This window comes from Melopsittacus undulatus, chromosome 5 (genome assembly GCF_012275295.1).
Source record: "Melopsittacus undulatus isolate bMelUnd1 chromosome 5, bMelUnd1.mat.Z, whole genome shotgun sequence".
Classification (NCBI taxonomy): domain Eukaryota; kingdom Metazoa; phylum Chordata; class Aves; order Psittaciformes; family Psittaculidae; genus Melopsittacus; species Melopsittacus undulatus.
The window spans coordinates 27,881,466-27,906,085 of NC_047531.1; the positions used below are offsets into that span (position 1 = coordinate 27,881,466).

At 35.9% G+C, this 24,620-nt stretch overlaps 2 protein-coding genes across 2 annotated transcripts in view; one reads left to right on the top strand and one right to left on the bottom strand.

Moving 5' to 3' along the window:
* Positions 1–24,620, top strand: part of COG5 (component of oligomeric golgi complex 5) — a 193,023-nt gene that overhangs the window by 32,421 nt on the left and 135,982 nt on the right. The window lies entirely within an intron of this gene.
* On the bottom strand, positions 1,482–7,501 carry GPR22 (G protein-coupled receptor 22). The gene is made up of 2 exons (XM_031048329.2): positions 7,059–7,501; positions 1,482–3,081 (listed from the first exon to the last, which is right to left on the bottom strand). The coding sequence occupies exon 2, from the start codon at positions 3,054–3,056 to the stop codon at positions 1,755–1,757; it is 1,302 nt and encodes a 433-aa protein (XP_030904189.2). The 5' UTR covers positions 3,057–3,081; positions 7,059–7,501; the 3' UTR covers positions 1,482–1,754.

Here is a 24,620-nt window from a genome sequence, read left to right on the forward strand (position 1 = left end):
GAAGAATTTAGATGATTTTAAGTTCCTGACGTTTAGGGAACATGGAGCTGTAAAATTATGTTTTTGAGTCTTCTGTTATGGTAAGCTAAGGCAGAAGTCTAAGTAAAAGGTACATTACAAATACTCCTTTTTTTTAACCACAAAGCCAGTTTTGGCAATACACATATGATTAATAATTTACTGATGTAATGGAAAATAGCTTTTTGCTCCCTTAAATCTGCTTTTTTTTATAAGCAACTTCAGAAAAGTGGTTCTGAAATCCTTATTTTTTATGTAATAGTTTAGTCAAACTAGCTTTCATATTCAAGGATATTCTCTGCTTATAATAATAAGCCAATACTTCTTGAGAATTAGCCTTTTAATTATACTGGTAGCTGGTGACACACTGAGCTATTTATATAACAAGACAAGTGAAATAATGCTAATTGATTTTTCAGGTTTTTGTTTTGTTTCCCCCTCCTGTTCACTGAAATTACGAATTTTTTAAGCATGCGAGAATGCAAACCACTCGACAGACTTTTGTTTGGATGAGTATCTTATTTCTTGCTTACAGTGCTACCGATGATAATGACTTTCTAAGGCTTCTTGATTCTTCATTGCAGGTATAAGATAGAAAAAGAGGATGTAGTATGATGGTATACCATGGCCATCCAGGAAATACAGAAATAGGGTAACTAGCAGTGTTGGTGATTGGTTTTGGACAAAGCAGTTGCATGGCTAGAAGGGAATATCATTGAAGGAGAAGTAAAGTCAAAATAATACAAAAGTTATTGAGGGTAAGAAAATGATCTTCTATTTCAGCTGCAGCACTTGACAGCCAGATCTGTCTATGTAGATAGATGGTACGAATGAAAAATCTCTGTATAGCAAGTGTCCACATCACACTAGAGTTCTAGCTAGGTCCCTTCAGTGTGAAAATCTAATAAGCCTTTGCACAGGAATGGCTTTGTTGGTTGGTTGTCTTTATCATCAAGACCAATAACTTTCTTGCCTGTGTTTTCTGCCAGCATTTGGCCTGTCTTTTCCCCTTACCTCCTCCACGCCTTCTGTGTAATTATTCAAAGTGGTGTGTTTTCTGTGAAGAAACTGTGGATGTGAGATTGTATCCGCAAGACTTGTCACTTGTTTTCAGAGTACTGTCAACTTTTGGAAGACACATGAAGTTTATTTCCCCCATCAAAGTAACTGATTCTGAAAGACTAATTGAAGGACATCACATAAATGACTTTGCCTACATGTGTATGGTAACTGCATGCTGGAGAAATTTGAAACACATAGCTATTTAAATGCAAGGTAAAAATGCATCCAAGTCATAGCTGTATTAGCATTCAGAATATCTCTGATCAATACTATTTATGAATTAAATTTAACAATAACACATCATGCAAAATGTTGAATTTGTGCTTTAGAAAAGTATTCCCTAGTGGAATTTTTGTTTAAAAATCCTTTTATATTTATAGAGAAACTGAGCCATACAAACGTTTTTAAAAGTTTACACTTCTTTAAGGCTATTTATTTTCTAAAAAAGAGAACTTGAATATTTTTGACAAATATACACGTTACGCTAACAAACGGCCATGCAACATATATCTTACATAATGAAGAAATTGAATATACAAGACCTACTCTATTTCACATATATATTGAAAATTTACAGTCTCGCCAATAGTTAAAAAAAGTTTTTCTTATTTGGCAGTATTTTTCTACAATTTGTTCCAATATTCCACTTGATGTGTTTTGGTGAATACTGAAATCTAGTCAGTGACAACCTGAGGTACTAAACATTTCTGCCTTACTTCTTTGTCTTCAAAGGTGATCTTTTTGTTCCTTTTAGGCTCTATCCATGAGTTGTGTATTACAGCATTATTTGGCATGGGATCTGCTTCCACTATCGAAACAACTCGCTTTTTCATCTTACTTTTCAGAACTTTCTGAAACTTTTGCCTGGTGAATGCATAAAGTAGAGGGTGAAATATGGTTGTTCCATATGCCATTACTAGAAAACATAATCGCAACTTTACCAAAAGGTCACTTGGGCCCAAACATAAGATGGTGGTGTTTAAAACAGAGATGGGTGTCCAGCAAAGAAGGAATGTTGAGATAATCAAGAGGGACATTCTGAAGACTCTCTTTTGCCGTTCTCGTCGCTCCCGGTGCCGTTTTACAGCTCGGCGTAGAGCAATTATGACAGACACAGAAGTCCTTACGCCAAAGACTACATTTTTTCCTCCGCTGCTGTGGGACACGTCTGTAGTCTCATGCTGAGTGGTCAAAGAAATAGTTTTTTTCTTTCTAGCTTTCTTTTTTTGTCCCGTGGTAAATCTTGTACCAATCCGAATATTTAGAGCCTGGAGTATTTTGGTGTATGTAATTAGCATTACTATAACAGTGAAGAAAAAGATTGGAATCTGAACGAGAAGGTGGTAGTACATTCCTAACTCAGTGTGGTACTCGTTTGTACTCACGCACAAAAGTGTCTTATTTTCCCAAGTACTTGCACTTTGAAGACTGAAAAAGTTGACTTCAATAAAAGGAATCAGGAAGGAAAAAAGTGAAATGATCCATATTGATGTCATTAATATCACAGCCCTTCCCATGGTCAGAATTCGATTGGCAGGTTTTACAGAGATGTCGTATCGGTCCAGAGTGATAGCAAAGACGTTGATTGCAGTTGAAACGCTTGCAAAAGAGACACAAGCCTCGTGGAAGCAGCAGATGAGAGCAGTGTTACTCTCCAGTGAAAGCAGAAGTATAACTATAGTTAGAGGAATACATCCCACACAAATTATTACATCAAGTACATGAAGGTTCATTGTAATTATGTTACTGACAGAGTTGATTAAGTTGGATTTCATACAGTAAAGTACCAGCACGGTAAGGTTGCTGCCAAGTCCCAAAACAATTTCTAACATCAAAAATCCAGTGAGAGAAACTTGAAAACTTAATGGATATGACAGTGGTCGGTACATGTTGGTGTCAATGTCATCAATGTCATCTCGAACTGTGATGTTAGATTCAGACTGCATGTTGACTTCCAGAATGGGGGAGAAACACATTCTTTTGTTGCAGCTGTTTTTTCTCCTGAAAGGTGAAATAAAATATGGAACAATTTGATTTTTTTTTAACATTTACTGCAGATATATGCTAGGGAAGGGGAAAGGGGGGAAAAGCATCTATTCTTGTCAAACTCTTGATTTACTGTATGTTCAGAGCTTTAGTTGGCATGGACTCAAAGGCCTGAGAAGCTAGAATAAGGTCTTTCCTTTTAAAAAGGAAAGCACGATTTGTTTAGGGAAAAGAAGAAAAAAAAAAGTGAAAAGCTTCCACTTAGGGAGACAGGGCTTTATTTATAGTGATGTGGGTTTTACAAAGGGCCCATTTGTTGAATAAACTATACTTGTGCATGGCCTTTGTAGGGCAGTGAGGGTCATTTTAGAAGAATGTTGTTAAGTATTAACAAATTGGTACTCAAGATCATTTTAAAAGGGCTCTTGTGGAAAAAGAAAGTGATAGGAACATGGAGCACTGCTATTTATGTATCATAAAAGAACCTTTAAATTATTTATGTCAATTTTGCAACTTCTTTATTATGAAGAGTTTTCAAGTGTTGTGAGCTGAAACTTGAAGTTCTGTAATTCAGCAAATTTTTATGGAGCTTGAAGATTTCTGTTCACTTTTATGTTGTATGCATCTACATGTATGAAACTTAACACTACAACAATTTTATGTAAGTGTATATAATTTCATATGTAAAATATTTGTAGCTTTGAGGAAATGGAATTTATTATAAAAATCCTGCATTTCCTTTTTCTGATTTGAATATTCAATTTCTTCAAGAAATCAATGCTTCCATGGAATGGAAGAATATTTAATTTTATCCCAGAATAGATTTAGGGGAATAATTTTAGAAAATAATACTTCAAAAGAAAACTCTTTCAGGGTTTTGCTTTGTTGATTTTTTTTTTTAATCAAAATGCAAATAAGTCCAACAGATTTATATACATAGTTTGTTTTAGGAGTAAGTGAGTTTCAAAATTAGTAGCATTTATTACATGTAGGAGATTTTTTATTTAGTGTCTCATCTGCTTTGTTTTACACATGCCGATAGGTTGTAGCATCTGCATGTAATACCTGATGTTTCTATTATTTCTATTGTCAGCCAGCTCTTGAGTTTGTAATGAAATTAATAAATAAAGAGAGGTTATTCAATTTCTTGTTATGATACTTGAGGGTGGGTTTTGTTTTATTCTTTTTAGGTAGCTTTAAATTTAAGAGGGAATGTACTTGGCATGAAAATAAATTTAAATGCGGAGCTTTGTTTCATTTGGAATACATTAAAAATGAATAAGCACTAAGGTGAATAAAAATAAGCCCTTTTTAATGGAAGTATGAATTAAGCACACTTGGGATATAATATGCAAATGGATTTTATCTGTAGTTCTGAAAAGCCTCACTTGTATAATACTATTAATTGCAAATTGTATGATGAAAATTCTTGGTATACTTCAACAGTTAATTCAGATGTGCCTCTTAAATACAAAAAATGTAAATTAGAACATATTAGTCTCAGATATGAAATGAAACAAGAAATATTTCAAAATAATCTAGGCAACTTTAGTTAAGTTTATATTAACCCTCAGGAATACGATTTCCTCTGTATATGCTGTCCTGGCTGTGAATGGATTTCAAGAAACCATTCCAAATGCATTACTGGTTAAATGAAGTTCTTTCCCATTAGCAAAAGCCAGGATGAAATCAAAAACAGATCTAAAACAAGTGACAGTTTTAACTCTAACATTATGTCAATAGAAATTCTGTGAAAACAGAAAACTTCAGATGTGCTAAGTCTTATGAACAGAGTAATAGCTTTCAGTTAAATAAAAGAAACATCGCAGGCAGTTGATTTACCCATTTCATCGCCTCTGGACAGTGCCTGTCCCCTTGCGAATGCTGAGCAGAGTTGGGATACATGCAACTGCTGACCTACCTGTTCTCTGTGCCTCAAGGGCCTTTCAGATCATTGCAGCAGCTTGTCATAAATTGATACATGGTGTCACTGACAGGTATTTGACATGCACTGTAACCTGGAAACCAAGTAGTAGCTGGGCTCTAATTTCATTCCTTGCAGGCTTTTTTTTTTTCTTTTTTTTGTTCCAGCACTTCAGCAGCAAAAAATTCTGCTTAAACATGGGGACTTCTGAATTGCCTGAGATACTTTTACAGACCAGTGCATATTCTGTGTGTCTGTTCTGAGTTTCAAGCCAGCAATAACAAATAAACCTTCGTTTAGGTGATGTTAATTTCTTTCCCTTGTTGCATTTTGTAGCAGCCTGTTTTTATTTTCCAGGTTTAAAAAGAAAAAAGACTTTCTGATTTCAGAGTGTATGTAGACATCCTTTAGTTTATGGTTGCGTATTTCTTTCTGTAATATTCCTGCTTGTTACTTTTGAATGATGGCTTAGTCAGAGAAGTTGCTATACATCATAAAATCCAGTTCATGTGCTTTCAGAGTAACCATGAGTTACCTAATTTGGTTTATTTTCATTTAAAGAGAATATGTAATAGACCATAAAATTGAGGAAAAAAATATCCATTAGTCATTATGACAAATAAGTTATTTAGGGAGTAGTATAGAAAAAGCTTGGTTAAACCCTTATTCAGCTTGCTGGTGAAGTATGTATATTCTCCTTTTGGGAATTCATGTTTCATCGTTTCTTCATGCATCAGTAGTTTCCACAATTCTGGTTTTAAGTTATAAATCCCTCTTTAAGAAATGCTCACCATTTTAAGTATCAATCATTGCACTCTTCTTTTAATGAAAATCTGAGCAGATGTATTAGTCTTCCATGTATATTGTTGAATTGTCATGCGCATAAATGGTAATACAAGTGTGTTCCATGTTTTGTTTCTAATTCCTTTATGTCTTAAGAATACATTTTAGTGATGCATCCTGCTGCTTGTAGGTCATACAGCTAGAAAGATACCCGGTCAACTGCATTCTTCATATTGTCAGTTGTAAAACTGAATTAGTTGCTGCATGCCCTTGTGAAGGGGAGGAAAAAAAAGGTTAAAAGTAGGACTTAAAATTTCAAAAGAAAGCAATGCAGAATATATTCTCTAATATCACTTATTTCATAAATATAGGATCTCTAAAATTGAATCTTACAGATTACATAGAAAACAAGTTAGTGTGTTCACTATTTGCTAGTAAAATCATGCCATTCTACTGTCAGCTTCAATGAATTTAGTTTTTTGGACAAGTTACTTGGTCTCCAAATAGTGCAGGTTACAAAAAGCCCCAAGTAGAAGCAGTAACTGTTGGATGTAGTATATCTGTGACTAGAGCTAGAAAATGTAGTTTTAGAGCTCTTGTAAGCAGGTAGTTTATACATACAGCTCTCTGGTCTTTTAATGAGAAATTGAACAGAGTCAATGAGATTTATAGGAAATATGTTTTTGTTTAATTTGCACACTCTTATAATTTCCTATCTTGAAACAAATGTTTAGCAAATCTGTGTTCTTAATAAACAGCTTGAAAGTACAGGGTAATGAAAGAAATAAAGTTAAAAATAAAACAAAACAGAAAAGGGGGATTTCTTAAGCAATCGGAGATTAGTCATAATAGCCAACCTTCATAAAGCAGTAAGTATCCACTAATTACAGACTATCTGATCCTTCAAAGAGTAACTGAATAAATCTGTAACATACTGAACTGCCAGTATTTGGAAATACTGGTGAGGGAGAAAAAAAAATATTTCCTATTGCATTATGTGCTTTTCCCCCCCCCAGTACTGTATTAGCTTAAACTGTACTGTCTTCATGTTACGCGAACAAAACAGGTTCCTAATATTCTACAAGACTTTCATACAAAATAACATTTTTCTACCATTGTGTTTTTAATGGGGAGGAGGAATAGCATTTGAAAATTTCCTGGTCTCAAATAAAGAAGATACTAGCACTTAATGTAAGTTGAATCTGCTCTCTTCCCTTTTTTCTCCAAATTTTTTTTTTGTTAAATGTTGCTTATTCTGCATACCATAATAAGGAACAGATCTTACCTCCACTAAAGATTTGATAAATTCTCGATGCAGGTGAAGCAGTTCCAGGTTGGAGGGATTCATTTTGTTCACTTGTTAGCAGAGTAGAAGGGAAAGAGGGTAATAAGCATATCTTCAAAAAATGACCTTAAGGAAAATTTGTGCCTGTACTGTGCCATTGTTTCAGCATACTGCTAATGTATACAACTGCTTTAGTTCTGGTTTACAGGCTGCTGCAGTCTCCCACTCTTCCTTCGGTAGAATCAATAAGCATCTGAAAATACATAATGAAAGTAATTTAACATACTGAAGGCTTCTTGTCTCCAGAGACAGCACTGAGATTCAGGCTTTCTAAAAAAGAAAAGCAGTGCTTCTGAGAGGAAAGCTTGCGATGGGCAGCTTTTGCAGAATGACAGCCTACCTTGTCGCTTCTCCTCACTGCAGAGAGATGCAGTGCATTCACTAATTTTGATTGGTCAGTGATCTTGGGCTTAAAATGTGCTTCATATATGGGATTGATGCCCTCCCTCCTCCCAATTTATATAAGGATTCTTTTATAAAAGGACTAAATTTACAAATGATTTATGAATTCTGGAATATATTAAGGGTATGCCAGTTTTATTTTTACCTTTTCACTCTTTGTGTACAGTGGAAACCACATGACGTGAAATAAAAGGGATTAAACATTTATTCCTTAAAAAGCTTCCAAGAATCTATATTTGAATGTGCCCACTTTCCATTTGTGATGTTTTGGGTTTTTTTGGCCTTTTTTGAGCCATGCTGAATTTTACCTTATATGTTTGTATGCAAGCGAACATTTAGGTCTTGTCTTGAATAAATTATATTCAGGACACCCACATGTGTGTTAGGAAAATTTCCATTAGGATTCACAGAGATTATTCAAACTTTTAAAATTGGTTGAGAATCAGTTTAGTTTGTGAATCGGAAAGAATTATTTCCATGATATACAATGTATGTTCAATAGTGTAGGTTGTTGATTTGTTGAAATGTTAACTTCTAAAAAAAATCTTGTTTGTTCCACATGAATTTTACTGGAGACTTCACAGGTTTTTGTGAGGATGTTTTGTTTGATGTTTGTGACCTTCACTTTGCTGGGGGCAGGGGTGTCTTCATTTTCACTTTTGTGTTTTTAATCTAGTTCTGAATCTGTTCTATCAGTATAAACAATGCTCACAACCATTTAATGAGGCGTAAGAGAAGTGTAGCGCAATTATCTATTTTAATTAGCATTAATGCAAACATAAACCTTGAGAATAAATTCTGTATAGAACCCAAAATAATATTTTTTAAAAAATTAAAAAACAGGTAAAAAACAGGTAATTTGAGACTATCTGAGTACTGAATGTTCTGCTGGTAGTTTTTAATCTCAAATAAGTGTGGGGTGTAGGGCTTTTTCTTTAGGTTTTTTTGTTTTCTTTGTTCTTTTTCATTTTTATTTTAAGATTTTTTTTATTTTTTTTAAGTTTTATAAGATACTGAATGTTAAAGCTTGGGTCTTACATAATCATCTGTGTTAAGATGGCAGTTTTGGTCAAATTTTGATGGGGTCCTCTGTTTTTAAGTTGCTAATGCAATTATAAAATGCAGTCTTGTAACTCAAATGTCTTCATTTCTTCTCTACTTTTTTTCTCAGGCACCCAGTACATTATTATCTTTAGGCAACATCTTTTATTCATTTTTTAAAAATGGGTGCATATCTGTCTAGTGTGCTTCCTGTTTTGTACTTCTACATTGAGAAAATACGTAAATAAAGATTGCAGAAACTTTGAACAAAGATCAGTAGGTACCAGCTGGCTATGCTGAGTAGCAACTGATTGAGTTCTTTGAGCTGTCCCTGTATTGTCTGTCTCCCAAGAGCTTGATACCAGTGGTACCAGCATAGCTGGAGGATTCCTGAAATGAAAGAATAAATACTAATATATTAAAGAGATTTACTTCCTTCACTTTCAGTATGACTTAGGATAAGTAGGGAAGCCTCTCTAAATTTAAACAGATGAATCTCTGTCTCTCTTTCTAATTCTTCAGTGTGTGCCTGAACAAGGATGGAGATATTGGGTGAGCTGTACTGTCAGAAAGAAAAATACTTATACATAGAGGATGATTGGAATGGGATTTTGGATATAGTGTGGATATGTGGTTCAGATGCAGGAAAAGGGGTCATGAAAGACTATCTATATTACAGGAGGTGATAATAGCAGTTGTTCTATCTGCAAAAAGTGTTTGAGAGGAATGATAAGGAGCTGAGTTGTGAATATATCAAGCTTAAGTGTTCTGGAGAGAAAATCAGGAGAAGCAGCAGTACCATATGGAGGGAATCAGGAGTAGGTGGATGGATAGACATGCTTACAAGCCATTGCTGTGCAGATGCTAGTTAAGATGGTGTGAACAGATGACATCATCCTCAAAGGGTAGATAGGGAAGAGTGGGCAAAAAAAGCCATGTGCAGACACCCAGCATAAACAGAAAAATGTGCTGTTCTTATACCTGTTTCTATCAGTACAGAATGGAAGAGAAAGAATTTGACTGGTATTTTGGGGTTTAGGGGAGTGAAGGGTGGGGTGGAAGGGTAATGAGAAGGTAGAAATATGAGGGAGCAGCAGGAGTCTTAAATTCAGAGATTGATGATGAAGGGTCTTAGGACTGAGAACGGCAACGCAAGGGGAGAGGGAGACTCAGTGTGACAGAGAATAGAGCTATTAAGGGTTGAGCCTGCTGGCTCTGGTGGGGGGAGAAAATAAGTGCAGAGCTTGAAGCAGAGTGGAACAGAAGGGAGTAGAGGCATGTGGATGTAAAGAGATGCTGGGTGCACAGAGGTAGAGGTAACTGCAATTGCCATAGCATACACCCCATAGTACTTCTAAACTGAATTTAGGAGTCCTAAATGTCTGTTAGACTATGCTTTTCTGTTTTCCTGAGAGCAGGAAGTCCAAAAATATGGCATGGTTCTTGCTCTTCTTTCATCTTCTAACTACTGTCTTTCTACGCACAGGAAGTAATGGCCTAGCACTGACTGCTATGGCATTCCAAAAGGGTGATATGTCATTTTGTAGGTCTGGAGGTCAAAACTCTGCAGGTGAGTTGATAAGAACACCCTGAATGCAGGTTCTTGCACTGCAGTTTTCAAATTTAGGTGTTGTTTTTTTTTAAGGAGAGACTCCTTTGGCTCACAAGGTCTGGCAGAGACAAGTGAATTATTAAAACAGTAATTACTAAAACAATTCTGATGTTTTCTAACAGAGTCCTTGATTTTGGAGCTTTAGCATTATTTTAATGTGCTCTAGGGTTTAACTTTACATAAACCTATCACAGACTCTCTTAATGTTCATATGTCATGGAATAGACACATTTATGAGGATCTTTATTGGCACAGTTGAGAAACTGTCTGCTTACTTCTCTTGTCCTCTGCATTATTCTTCAGCTCCTATGATTTTTTTTTCCTCCTGAACGCTTCAGCAGTACTTTCTTTCTTTGGGCTGCACATCTTGTTTCCTAGTTTGAGTCTTGCTGCTCATTTAGTGGCTATTTAGAATTTTGCTGCTTCTGGGTCTAAAATGTCATCTGTTTTCATATCTGCAGGAGACTTGGGCTCCTAACTCAAATTTTATTCAGTGACACAAAATCTCTTTAGAGCTTGCATCCCCTGTAAAAATTAATCTTGGGTGATTTTGGACATCTTGTCCTGGAATTGTCCTTCAGCATTATTTACGTGGTGTGCCTCCATAATTCCAGGTGGATAGATCCTCCTGTACCTTGCACTTTCCTACACTGGGCAGTGTGATGCCAAATTCTAGGGAAGCTCTTTTGGGTAGTTCATTTGTATCTGTTCTAGCAGCTTGTGAACTATATCTAAAATGTGTTTTTTACCTTGTTGCATCTTCATTTCCTCAATAGTCTGTTGCAAAGAACTTTGTTAGAATGCTGTTTAAAACCAGTAACTTTCGTAATATCAAGGAAGATAAACTGGATAACAGCAGTTCAGGTTTGGGAGTTGGGCTGATGAGACTTTATTATGTTCGATATGTCAGGGTGCTCTCTTTTACCTGATACTGAAATTATGGCTTGCTGGCCTGGATCATGCTGCAGCATGCTTTTATGTTGAAAAGGTGTAAATCTGACTCCTGACTGGTACACAAGTTCTAGTTGGGAGGGGTTTTATTATTGTTTAAGAATAATATGCTAAATAGATAACAAAACCTGCTAGAATTTGTACCCAAGAACCATTCTGACTCTGATGATAATTCAGTCTTTCTTTTGACACAAAGTCCTTTATTCTCATTTCTTTAATCTGTGGAGAATGGTTTTAAAACTTATTCCTTTACTGTAGTGAAGATTGACATGCACAAAATTAATTTTCCATTCAGTATCCTATCCTTAATGTTTATTTTCTTTTCTCACTGGTTAATTATCATACAGCTTTCTTTGTTTTGTTGTTTTTATAATGACTTATTTAGGTTGGGGGTTGGGTTTTTTTTGCGTTTTTAACTTCATAGAGTCATAGAATAGTTAGGGTTGGAAAGGACCTTGTTATCCCCTTGCCAGAGAGCACAAGGGAAATTGATCTCAGTTTCTCTATTTTAAAATTATCTCAATAGATTTAAAAATATGGATTTTCAAGCTTAATTATATATCATTTAATTGTGCTTCCTCTTGTATTTGCAAAGATGTACATCTTTGGAAGCAACACAAAACTAAGTATTTTAACATAGATATAAAAATATATAAATTGTATATATAATATACTATAATAATTGTATTATTTTATAGTTTTATATATAATGAATATTCATTTTCAAGATAAGGATTTAATGTTAGCATAGTAGCTTGAGTACAGGAAAATTACCTATTTAGGCTACAAAATATGAATGTCTTAGAAGATTAATTTGGTTTTGTGTAATTGTTTGGCATAGGTTATTTGGCCAGTAGTATTCCATGTTAGTTCAACTATTGATGTTTTCAGTACTGGAAGTTCCTGTATACATGAGGAAATGTGTAAGTTACAGAATGTCCTTTAGTAATTAATACCAAAACTGTATCTTTTTTTAGGTTTGTATAATGAGGTGATGCCAAAGAAGTATTACAGAACCAGTGCTGAGTATCAGTCATATATAGAGAAAGCTCCCTTTTCATATCATAACAGCAAATTTGATTTAGTGATGTAGCTGAATTGTGGTACTGGTGCATTATATTACAATTATTTAAGCATTTTAGTTATAAAATAAAATTCTAAACCAAAAATACACATACAAAAATAATTATCCTCAGGAGGGAAGCATGGCTGGTAAATTTAATAGTGATTTGAATAACATCAGTCTGACTCCAGCTTTTGTCCATGGAGGTGGTTTGTCCTCTGGTGTAGACATTCTTAGTGAATGGTGCTGTATCTTGTAGTAGTTACTGACAAAAATTTAAATAATCATTGTAAACTTTATGGTAAACTTTTAATTTTTCTCTAAAAATTGCAATATGTCTGTGAATTCAATTTTTCTTTCATTAAAACTGTACTTCATGTACTCTGACATTTCGAGAGATTTCTGCTTTTATAAAACATTCTTAGTTCTAAGTTGGCAATTGGTGCAGAATTTTAGTGAGGGTTTTCGTTATTACAGAAAGGCTTTTGGAGCTTTGCCATGGGATCTTTTGTATTATTTCAGATGTACAAAGGAAAAAGCTACCTGCTCGCATTGTTTAAGCTTGTGAAAACGTACCTGAAAGAATGATTCGGTAAGTTGGAAAGCATTTTAGACAAAGGCTGAAGAGTGCTGAAGCTGGAGTGCTGTCACTGTGTGGCTGAAATACTGCCTCCTGGTTTAAAGTCCCAGGTGATTGCTTACCTTGCTTCATCAAAAAAATATATTTTGCATGTTGGAAGAACTTTTCAGTGTCATTCCCTGTTGCCTGGGTTGCTGCATTTCCGAGCATCTCCAAGTACTAGCTCAGGACAGTGCTGGACTAGGTGCATGGCAGAATGGCATCAATATAAATGTTTCAGTAAGCTTTCTGCCTGGCTTATTACAGTGAATTGAGTTAGAGGTAGCTGAACTTAACATGCACGGTTTTAACTTCAAGATTTGGTTCAGGATTCTCTATCAGATACCTTTGATGCTGCGGAAGCTGTGCCTGGCAAAGTACATGCGATGGGCAGCTGCAGGAGCAGCATTAGCTTCCCTGTTACAGTCCCCTGATGCATGAGTTTTGTTGCACACCTTCCTGCTGTAATGTCCTTTAAGTGGAATTTCTAATTTAAAACAAAATAAGAAAATGGGAATATTTTATCTACATTTGTTAATCTGACAGAGATCTTTGGTAGACTGTGTTTCTAGTCAGTTTTAAAAATAGGAAGGCAACATGATTTGCTCTTAATTAAGACAAAGTGTTCACACAGCGTGCCTAGTAGCAAGCATTCCTGTAGCTGAAATTAAGACACAGAAGTCTTATGATCTTAATTGCCTTGTGAGTAAAGAGTCAACACAATATGAAGAGTTATCAGAACATAAACTGTGTCCCTTTAATTTTAGCATCACCCAGACTGTAAGGGTCACCACCAGAGTGAGGTTTACACATTGCAATCTCATTCAGTCAGCCTCTTGGCTAATTCGGTTTAGAAGTGCTGAAAAAAGCGTGTGCAAAGGTCCCAGTAAGCTTAATACCTTTAACATCAAAGTTTAGTGACCACGCACAGTAACTCTGCATATTTCCACATAACTGCAGTGACAGGAGCATACTTTGTCTTCTTCAGACAACTGAAAGCTATTGGCACTAACTAGGTTTTCCCCCCTTCCCAGTTGTGAATGACTGTTGTAAATGGTTAAAACCATCTGTCAGGCATCTGTCTTCAGTTCAAATACAGGAAATCATTCACATCAGTCTGATCGTGGTGATATTCCTCACATTAAGTTCTCAAAACCTGAAAAATGATATACAGTACTATGTGTTTTCTTGTTTGATTTTTTTTTTGGTAATGATAAAGTATTCTGTCTTCCCCTCTTTGCCACTTTAGTTCTTGAAAGTTATTATTTTTACAGGGTTGTTCAGGGAAACTGATAGAAAATCTGCTTATGTAGTGCCATAAAAGACATACGAGAGAAGTTTTTCTAGTGATAAGCTATAATGATAAATGCATAATAGGAAGGCAATTGAACTAAGGTAGTGTAGTGTGTTGGCTTCGCCGTTTACTCTGCTAAAAGGATTGTTCATTTGATTGATGTGCATGTTGATCTAAGTTTAGATTTGTGTTGGTATCATCTTCAGTTTATTTTCTTTCTTCCCCTGTTGTTTGGGTGCAGTAGTTTCCATAACTTGCATCTTCAGTATAGTTTAATTTTATTTAATTGGCTGTTGAAAAATATTTGACAGTTTCTTAAGGGGATAGATGAAATAGAAATATGGTATCCTCGATATTTTTTGGTTTTTGTTTTTTTTTTTAAGCATATATATTGTAGCTTAAGAATCTAAAATTAATACCTAAACTGTGTTTAAAATGTATGCATTTGCAAGCATATGAAGAACTAAATTTATCTGTGAAAATTTCAGATATCAAGGATTTTTGTGCCTAAACCACAGTTTCATTTTTTTTCCCATCTTCTGAACTATTTTTAACCTCACTGCGTAGTTGTTGTATTTGGAATCACTTATTGTAGTACTGAAGCAAACCAGAGCTTGTACGAAAAATGTTTTCTTTTGCTGTTTTTTGGAGGAAGGCTGAGAGCAATAGTGTCAGTGGTATGTCTGACAGAGGGAATACTGTTCCACTTCATATATGGTTGATGCCAGGAAGTGGTTTGCAGTCATTAGGCTAGAAGCCTAGGTTTTACTTTACTAATAAAATCTTAGGAAATTGGAAGTAGTTGATGGAGATGTTTTTGTTGCACTGATGGATGATGTGCAAATACATGTTTATGGAGAAAAAAACTTGTCAAATTCTTCAGCAGCTTTCACTGATGGTCCACTTAATAAATTAAAATGTATTGGTAGAATGAGTTGCAGTGATTGGACTATAAAGTGCAGTTGGAGTGGGAAAGAGGAAGATGTTACTTGCATTATTTCTGGTACCTTTAAGAGTGAAAAGCTTCAGTATTACCAGGTAGGCTAGCAGCTCTGCAAATTGGTACCTACGGTTAGGCGCTCCTTGAGGAAATGTGGAAGACAGAATATAGCAACTGCTACAACATATCAACAGGGAAACTGTGAGTTATTGCATACTGACTCTGCCTGTTACCATGCTTTCTACAAGAGAAATTGCAGTTCTGATGCAAGTAGAATTTTTTTCCAGTCCTCATTCTTTCCACAGTAGATAAAGTGCCCAGTGAGAAATTACTCCCCTCTGAGAGACAGCTGAATAGGGATGAACATTATTTCTCTTACTAATCAAGCAAATTCGTTTTCATGGAAGGAGAGCCTACTCTTTGAGAGTGGTTATTGTTTTAAGCCTGATGATTAGGTTGGAAATGTTTTTCTTTAAAGTTGTTGCATGTTGTAATACCTTTCCTGCTGTCTTGCTCTCGAAGGAGAAAGAAAAACTCAGCCAGCCCTTCCTGTTCCTCCCAGGGTCAGCCTGTCTATTGGGTTCTTGATAATACCCGCTTCACACTCCCACTCCAGAATCTTTAAGCTGGCATTATCATAATAATCAATATGTACTTTGGTCTAGGGTAGAATGCTTCAATATGACTTTTCCAGTCGTGTTTGAGTACATCTGTATGGTCTGTATGTCAGGACTCTGTGGCTCTTTGGATTATCAGTTAAATGCATACCTTGATGAATACTACAGGCTGTGATAATAGCAAGTACTTAATACAGTTTCTGAGAGTATAAAAGCTGCTGTAGGCAAAGCAGCAATTACAGTGTGCTTTGGGGCAGTAAAGGTTGATATTACAGAAATTTTAGCTTGTATCCAGTATTCTTAATCTCAGGTAAATTTCAATGTACAGTCAGAGACAGTGTGAGTTAACACTTTAACTCAGGATTCTAGCTGCTTGTGCAATGTCCATGACCACGATATGTGAGCATCCTGTATCTGTTTTAAAGTTTCCCTTCACATCATTCTGTTTTGTAGAGAAAACAGTTTGGCTATGTGGTAGAAGTCTAGGGCAGGTCTGGAAGGTCTGTCTGTGTTTCATGAATCTGTCCAGTCTCTTTAACACAAGACCAGTTGATTTTTTAAAAATGCAGAAACTATATAAAATTTCCACATTTATTCTCTTTGCAGGTCTTTAAACACAGATTTTTTTTAATGTCTAACTAGAATTGACAAAGACACCAAGGCAATGCTTTGTGGTAATAACGAACAAATTGAGGTTTAAGTGGAAAAATTGTTAATGTATCTAAATCTTTCAGGACGTTGTTTTTTTTTTCTTCCCTTCCAGTAATGTATTGGCAAAGTCAGAATCTAAATTATTTCTTACACTAACTTTACTTCTATCTAAATTGCTTTAAGCCCTCAACTGCACTGGAAGGGGGTGGGAGGAGCAAAACAAACCCCCAGAACTTGCAAATAATTAATGAGATTCAAAAAAATCTATGGATGAAACACACTATAGAGATCTCTACTTCATCATCCAGATTTTCAAAATTAAAAACACACACACACACACACACACCCATCTCTAAGGACACAGGCCTGCATCACATGCAGATGTGATTGTTAAACACAGGGAAAAAATACAGAACCATGTTTGGAGACTTATTTCACCTGGATTATGACATCTAGGAGCTGTTGCTTCTAACATCGGATAGGAAGTTAAATTAAGTGTAAAGATACTTGCTAAACAAAACCTATAATCATTTAGGACCTAACAGTTAGACAGATCAATATTGCAAACAGAATGAAGTAGTCTTTTTATGTACAGTACTTTGGGTTGTGCCATACTGGAAATTTCATTTATATATTAGGTGCCTTGTATTCTTGTGCATTTCTCCTTCTCTTCCCAATATAACCTGTATCTTCTGCATGCGTGTGATGTGGCTGAAGGAAGAGGAAACTATATGTATGTTTAGCAGAAGGCAGGCATGGAGTTGGTAGGATAAATTTTTGATGAGAACTAAAGGAGTCAGATGCAAGGGCAGAGAAGTTCTAGAAATTGTTATGAGGGTGACTGAGCTGCTCTTCAGAATTATTTATACAGGCTTTCCTGGTTTTCTTAATGATGGTTGACTGTAAATGGACAGAGAATGTTGAATGTTGAGTTTCATGGTCACTTTAATAGGAAATGAAGAGCTTGACTTGTAAACCTTGCTTCAAGTTTTCATTTTGGGTTGTTTTTTTTTTTTAATCTTCAGCAATATAAATATTTCTTTACTTTGGTGTCACAATGTAACTCCTTTGGCTTTGACTGCCATGTATGGCAATTTGCTGGATAGTATCCTGTGATCAGCTGGGCACAAAATTGCCTGGAGTAGATTTGCACACCCACAACACAAAGAAATGAGAATGGAAATGGGATTGCTCTACAAAATACCATGAACCAGCAGCTGCAGAGAACTGTGGACTGTAGAGAGTCCACGTAAAATTGCTAATCTGTAATTTTAAATCTTTGTTTAAATCTGTGCTAATGATGGAAAGCTGATTTTTTCTTAACCTGCTTATTTGAAAGTGTCTGCATTTTCAAAGTATGTTTTAAGATCGCGGAGAACTGCTTGTCAGAGATGCTAAAGAAATGAATTCACCGAATCACTAATCTTTTAAATTTTTTAGATTCTTTTTAGAAACACATCCAGCTGATATAATTTAATATTCTGTTCTTGTGCAGAGTCTTGGATAATGCATCTGTTGGATGAATAAATAAATGGAAAGAAATGCAGTTTTAATTCTGGCAAAAACTATTTTTATTGCTTGCTTGTAAAATTGGCAGCGATATTCTACTCTGGGATAGCATTATTGGTTACTGACACAGTGGAATAATAGTAGCAGTTAGAAATAAATGTGAATTTAGCTGAATTTTATAGCTTGGGCTTTTATTTTTGATTTTTATGTAATTCTGACACCTGCAACATAATACAAGATACTGGTTTCTCTTTTGACAAGTATTACACATTCACAGATTAATGTATAGTTTCTAATCTCCATTGATTACTATTATCTACCAAATGTTTGCTAGATACCAAAGCAGTCTGACTCTGTGAACAGGTCACAGATTGGGCCAACTTGTTCTTTGAGGCTCAAGAGAGCAGCCAGGCAGCTACTGTTTTATTCTCCAGATGGAAAAATAGATTTTTTTGTTTTCTTTGTCTGCCCTTCAGCTTTTGAATTCGTACTGAGTTAGGAATCTATTTATTTATTTTGGTATTTGAATGGTACTTGAACTTTAAATGAGAAAATTCTGTTATGCTGCTTCTGCGAGGACAAAATAGTATCCAAATAGTTTTAATTGCAGTATCCAGCTCTGCTGTTCAATTTTGCTGATAAAGACAGGGGTGCTCAAAATGCCCTGCTGTGTCTATCTCGCATGGCCTTCTCAGCGCTGTTCCAGATCCTCTACCAGACTTGGGGATTCAGGGTGCAGCCTCAGCTGGAACAAGACATGCTGGGTTGCTCTTAAAGAAATCTGTGGTTGCTCAGCTGGATTCAAACTCTGCCATCGTCACTGCTACTGACAAGCAGTGCTCACCTGAGTCTGTTGTTCAGCTGAACAGTGTGCACAAAGTAGTTATTCTATAAGTCCTGTAACTATGATACATATATCATAGTTACATTTCATATGTATACATGTATATAAGAAGTATATAATGGTTATAAAATTGACTTTAGCTGCCTAGAAGTGGTGTGAACCACACTTTTTCTGGCACCAGAAACAGTATTTCTGTAGAAATAGTTGTTATTTTATCAGTTGGTCTTATACTGTGGCCTTTCTGGCAACTGTACACTGAAAAATTGATGTCTAACACTTCTGTCTGCTCTTGTGATTTTTAAGTGTGACTAAAGCTTTTTGCAGACTGGAGTGGGAATACATTTACAATTTTTTTTATATGACAATGGTGAATTGTCTCCCTTCAGTTTATAGAACCATAGAATCATAGAATGGTTTGGACTGGAAGAGACCTTCAAAGGTCACCTAATCCAACTTCCCTGCAATGAGCAGTGACATTGTCAACTAGATCAGGTTGCCCAGAACCACATCCAGCCTGGTCTTCAATATCTTCAGGGATGGTAACACCACCTCTCTGGGCAACCTGTGCTAGGATTTGACCACAGTCATTGTAAAGAATTTCATCCTCACATCCAGCCTGAATCTTCCCTCTTTTGGTTTAAAACCATCACCCCTCATCCTATCACAACAGGCCCTGCTGAAAAGTCTCTCCTCATCTTTTCATTTTCTGAGTTCTTACTCCTTGAAGAGTTTGTACTGTTACTCACCTTAATGTAATGAACCAGAGAAGAGAACTGAAACCCACTTCCCTGCTACAGTTTGTCAAAATATCCAATAATGCATTCTCTAAAGTGGAATCCTACTTCTAGAAAGGTACCAAGAAAGAATGCTGAATTTGAGATAATGTAAGCACTGGACAAAATCCCAAGGCAGTACCAAGAGGCAAAGAGTGATGCTTCTGTTACAACACTGTTCACAGCACTTGGGTTTTAACTTTGGTTTAAATGTAAACTTGTTACTTGGACAAGTTACTTGGACAAGGTGTTCAACTTCTTCCCGTTATAGAAATGCTGTGACATCTAAAGATGGGAACTGTAGACAAGTGCTATTAGAAATTATTAAAAAAATACAGTCCCTGTAATTTTTGAGCGATTTTACAAACTGCAGCTTTGCATGATGAATGAAAAGCAGTAGGGAAAACGATTCTGCATTCAAGCTTCATACATCAATATGCTTTTTTAAATATCACAAGAAAGCGCTGTAGCAATTGCATCTGAATGTGGTGCTTTCCTTTCCTTAACTGTTTAAAAGATGAGCATGATTGACTGTGGAAATATTGATAGCTTTAAAGACCTGAGGAAAAATTACTGTGAAAAACGGAATTTGGGTAGACTCAAATACTGTAATTTCAAGATAGGATTTTTAGTGGAAGGTCCTGAGTAATTCTCCCTGGAGCATAATAAAATACACAAGTCTCCAAGGTACCCCATCACCTTTGGGGTGAAAATGGCAGCCAGGAAGAAGTTTTCACAACTTAAAGAATGTTTTGCAATTACATTGCTTTGAAAAGATTAACAGTTCATGAAACCCACATAAAATTTACCTTTCATTATTTATTATTGACTTTTTTGAATTGTAGACTGCCCATCATTGCCTACCGAGAGGAACTTTATTCATACATGAAGAGAGTAAACAATTCCATGTAGATGTGCATTGGTTTAAAATGACCTGAAAAAAATCTGTTTTCCTCTAGTTCTTTTTAGGCTTTCATTACTTGAACTCATGTTAAAATAAGTATGAATGAAAAACTGGGGTTGAAGTCATGCTCTCCTTTCTGTTTGTAGTCTGGGTATGATCTCTGATGCATTGAAAAAATGTGAATTGTTGCACTAGTACCCATAATTATTAGAATGAATTCACTGCTGTCTGCCTTAACCTGATGCTTATTATAAAAAAATTGCCTTTGTAGTTGAGTATGGCAATATAAGAGACAAAATTATAATTCTGCCATTGTGAATATAATGAATACTGCTCCTATCTGTATTACCAAAGCAAACACATCTACCTCTGGTAAAATGTAAAGCAGTGTTAGCTTTCTAGTAAAATACCAAGTATAGTTACTTCTCTTACTGGTGAGTGTAAAACCTGTGAATAAATCAGACCTATGAATGGTAAGAAAGTTTCTATCATACTATTATACCAGACTTCCACTCCAGTTACAATAGTTACGCATTGAGTTATGCATAGGGTGATCTGGTCCTCGGGCTGAACATACTAGGCTGGATTTTGAACTGATTAGAGCATTTTTAGGTCTGAACAAGTTTATTTTTAGTCTCAAAGGGAGTTCAATAAGTGAAGATGTCTTACAATTTTTACTTCATGTTTATTATAACTGGATTTCTATTTGGACAATTCCTTTTTCCCTTCATTCGAGGATGAATTAAATAAATTGGCAGCTTGCGTAGATATGGCAGAGCACAAAGAAAAGGCAATTCTGCCTTGGAACGTTAAACTGCAGCCTTTTCACCTACCTGAATCACAGTGAATGACACTTTTTTTCTTCTTCCTTTCTGATCTGAAGCTTTATTTGTAAAATAATAGTCTACTGTGCTATGGCAGCACAGAAATCAGGGTTCTGAGGTTGATGCAGAAAGTGGGTAGATGAAAAAATAAAGTTATATACATACCTGCAGAAGGAAATAGTTATGCTGCTCAGTTTCACTGGATAAATGATCCCACTTGAGAAGGAAGAAGTGCAGTGATCCCATTCCCAGGGAAGTTCTTCTCTGAATTCTTGCCAAGAAAATAGCAAGTCATTGAATTCCTGAAGTATCAGGGCTTGAGCTTCTGTTTCTAGCCCCACTTTCAGGTTTGAAAGTCTGAGCTGTGAAAGTTTTGGCTCATGAGAGTGACAAATTCCAAAGTGTTACTTATTTAAAGCAGGTTGAGGTAGTTGCACCATATATTATGTAATCTTATACTCAAAAAGATCCCCCCCAAGGTAGTCAAAAGAGCAGAAGTTGTTTTATATCGCCGTGTTCCAGTATATAACAGGTGATCTACTTTTGTGCTTTCTACATGGGAACAAAAAGAACAACACTATATTTATGTACTCTGAGATCTTCCTACACATTTCTCTGTCCTTTCTTCTTTAGTTTTTTCTTCCCCTTTTTTGTGTTCTGTGCTCATAAATGAGAATCTCAATGTAATAAAAGAAAATTTTAATTTGACCAATGTACAAAATATGCATAAATTTCTAGACAATATAATTCTAAATGTTCATTTTCCCATTTCTTTGAAAAGGATTTTTTTTTTACATCTGTCTCTTATATATACCTCTGTATTTGTCTGAATTTTAGGTTTTGGTATATGTCTGATAAATTTTATTATTTGTTTTTTTAATTTCCTTTTAAGAAACCATTGGGTCTTTTTATTTAGCCTTTAGGTTTTTTTCTTGGCAGTGGAGGACTGTGAAAAACATAGTATTAAATTTGATACATGCAAAATGCTGTTAAATGTATAGTTTAAATTAGACTTTTCCCCTTGCACTAACCTTTGTTACTTTATAATAAAGCATATTATTGTAACAAAGTCAGCAGAAAATTTTCAGGCAGCAATGTTTTTCAGATCCATGGCATCTGTTCAGTTGGTGTTTATGAAGCACTTCAAGATACTCAGATGAATGAGGCTATATTAGTGTATGTGTTAGATGGCACTGTTTGAAGGAGCGGCATGTCTAAATAAATGCATCTTGGACGTTTATAAATTTAGTTGTATACAAACCCTCCAAAGTAAAATAGCCTATGAATGTAAGCATTAAACTCCTTGGATGTCTTTTATTGGGAAAGCAGGATTGATAAAGCCACAATATGTTGCAGGCTTTATTTCACAGTTCTGCCAACACGAATCCTATCTGAGCTAGAGCACAGCTGCTATTCCTGCCAGTCCTCCTCTCTCTCCTGATAGAGCTTGATCAGCTTGCTTTGTTTTTCTGTGTTCTTTTAAAAAGAAGACTGTTTAATGTTCATCGCTAATGAATTAGCGATGTCCTGTTCGGGGGCTTTTCTTTATGCAGTGCTTCCCCCCCAGCATTAAAATATTCTTTATTGTCACAGTATAGAGAAAGGTAATGAGGAAAAATAGATGTGAAGTTGAAGATGGATTGTGATGGATAGAAATACACAGAGAAAACTGGATGTTCTTACAACAATTGTGCTATTCTTTTTATCTCTGTAACACAGCTACTCCTCCTCCGCCCCCCACACAACAGATTTGTAATGAAAGAATAGAATCTTGTGCAGGCTGCAACTCCCAGAGGTAAAACCCACAGTACTAGACTTCCATCTGTATAGCCTATTTTATTTCAGAGAGATTTCATTTAGTTTTCCTTGGTTAAATTAGTCTGAAATACTGTCTTTGCAAGTTCATTAAAATTATTCTATAATGGGTGTGTGCTATAATTTTTGAAGTTTTATATTCAGTTGCTTGGTGATGAGGCTTGCTATTTACCTGTTATGCTTTCTGCTCTGCATCCTGCTGTTTGTTATGGTCTCTTGCCTTTCCACTCACCCTCATGGCCACAAGTGTAACTCTTGATCTGTCCTCCACAGAATTCTCTCTCTCCCCTTCCACCCCCATAATGAAATACTGGAGTAAAGAAAAAAAGTCACATGTGTTAGTTACCTGTAGTTAGGGTGGGGAGGGGAATCCTCTTCGGTTGAATAATGTGTTTTTACAGAAGATTATTTCACCGTAATACTTATCTGTAATGTTTACCAAACATAGCTTTTACTGATGAGTAAAGGCTTTTATCTGCTTGGGAGAAACCTGGATTTGAGAGAAAGCTATAAATGTGTAATAAAAAAAAGCAGCTCCCTGGGGAAAGGGGTGGTGCTGGGTTTTGTTTTTACCCTTCAACCAGCATGCTAAAATATACTGAATCAATATACACGTATTCAATAGTTTATTAGGAGCAGTTAAACGTATGTAGGAGGCTTAATTCTGATGAGATCTGCGAATGTGGATCATTTAATAACCTGTACACCTGCAGGGGCGAGTAAAGCTACAGTGCAGTGCAGGACTGGGCACCATGTGGTGCAAAGACAGCATGGTCACTCTGCAGATCCAGAGTGCTCCAGGTGTCAGTGACTTCTGCTTTTCACTGGCTTGTAAGACAGTATAACGTTATCCCTCTCCTTTGCCAAATAATGAATCTCCATTTCTCCAAAAGACAAGCAAATAGCTGAATTAGATATGTAAATTAATATGAATCCTTTTAAGCAACTTTTGCGTGAAGGGCAGTGATTGAACACTTGAAAAGGGCTGATAACCTTTTCAAGTGTTATCAGTTATTCAGATAGTAAGTATTATCTGAATAATCTGGATTTCTCTAATTGCCATTTAGAAGGTCCTTTAATTTTTCTACACAGAGGTTAGCCTTACTGAAGGTATTTGTTCCAGTACCAGGTTCAGTACCACTTTGTGTTCCTAAGTTTGTTACTTTACTCAACTCTGTTCTCTAAAGAATTTGCACTTCAGCTTTGAAAATTTTGAGTGGTTTTGCCACAGCTAATTTGTGCAGTAGCTTATTTGTATGTTGCATGCATGTGTTAATTAGTTACTGAGTAAATGGAAACCAGAATAGATACAGTAATTGCTGAATAAGATGGTGGAAACTTGATGCCAGTATGGACCAAAACTTCAGAGAGTTTGTATTTTGTTGCTTTAATGTGGAGGTTCATAACACAGTGGATTAAAGATTCGCTTCCACATCTGGTTAACTGATATAAAATTGTTCTGCTGTGATTCTTGCATCTCTGCCACACACGCGTACTTGTTCCTATATAGGTGCTGATGCATGTATGTCTGGAAGAGTGAGGTGCTGATGCAGGGGGCTGACCTTGCTGAAAGCTAAAGGGGTAATTTTCGGCAGAACACTTGTGTAGGTGCAGAGAAGGGGAGGAGACAATGTGGCTGGGAG

What these genes read in the sequence shown, in the direction of transcription:
- GPR22 (XM_031048329.2), bottom strand. Translation starts at nt 3,056, where the DNA reads ATGTGTTTCTCCCCCATTCTGGAAGTCAACATGCAGTCTGAATCTAAC.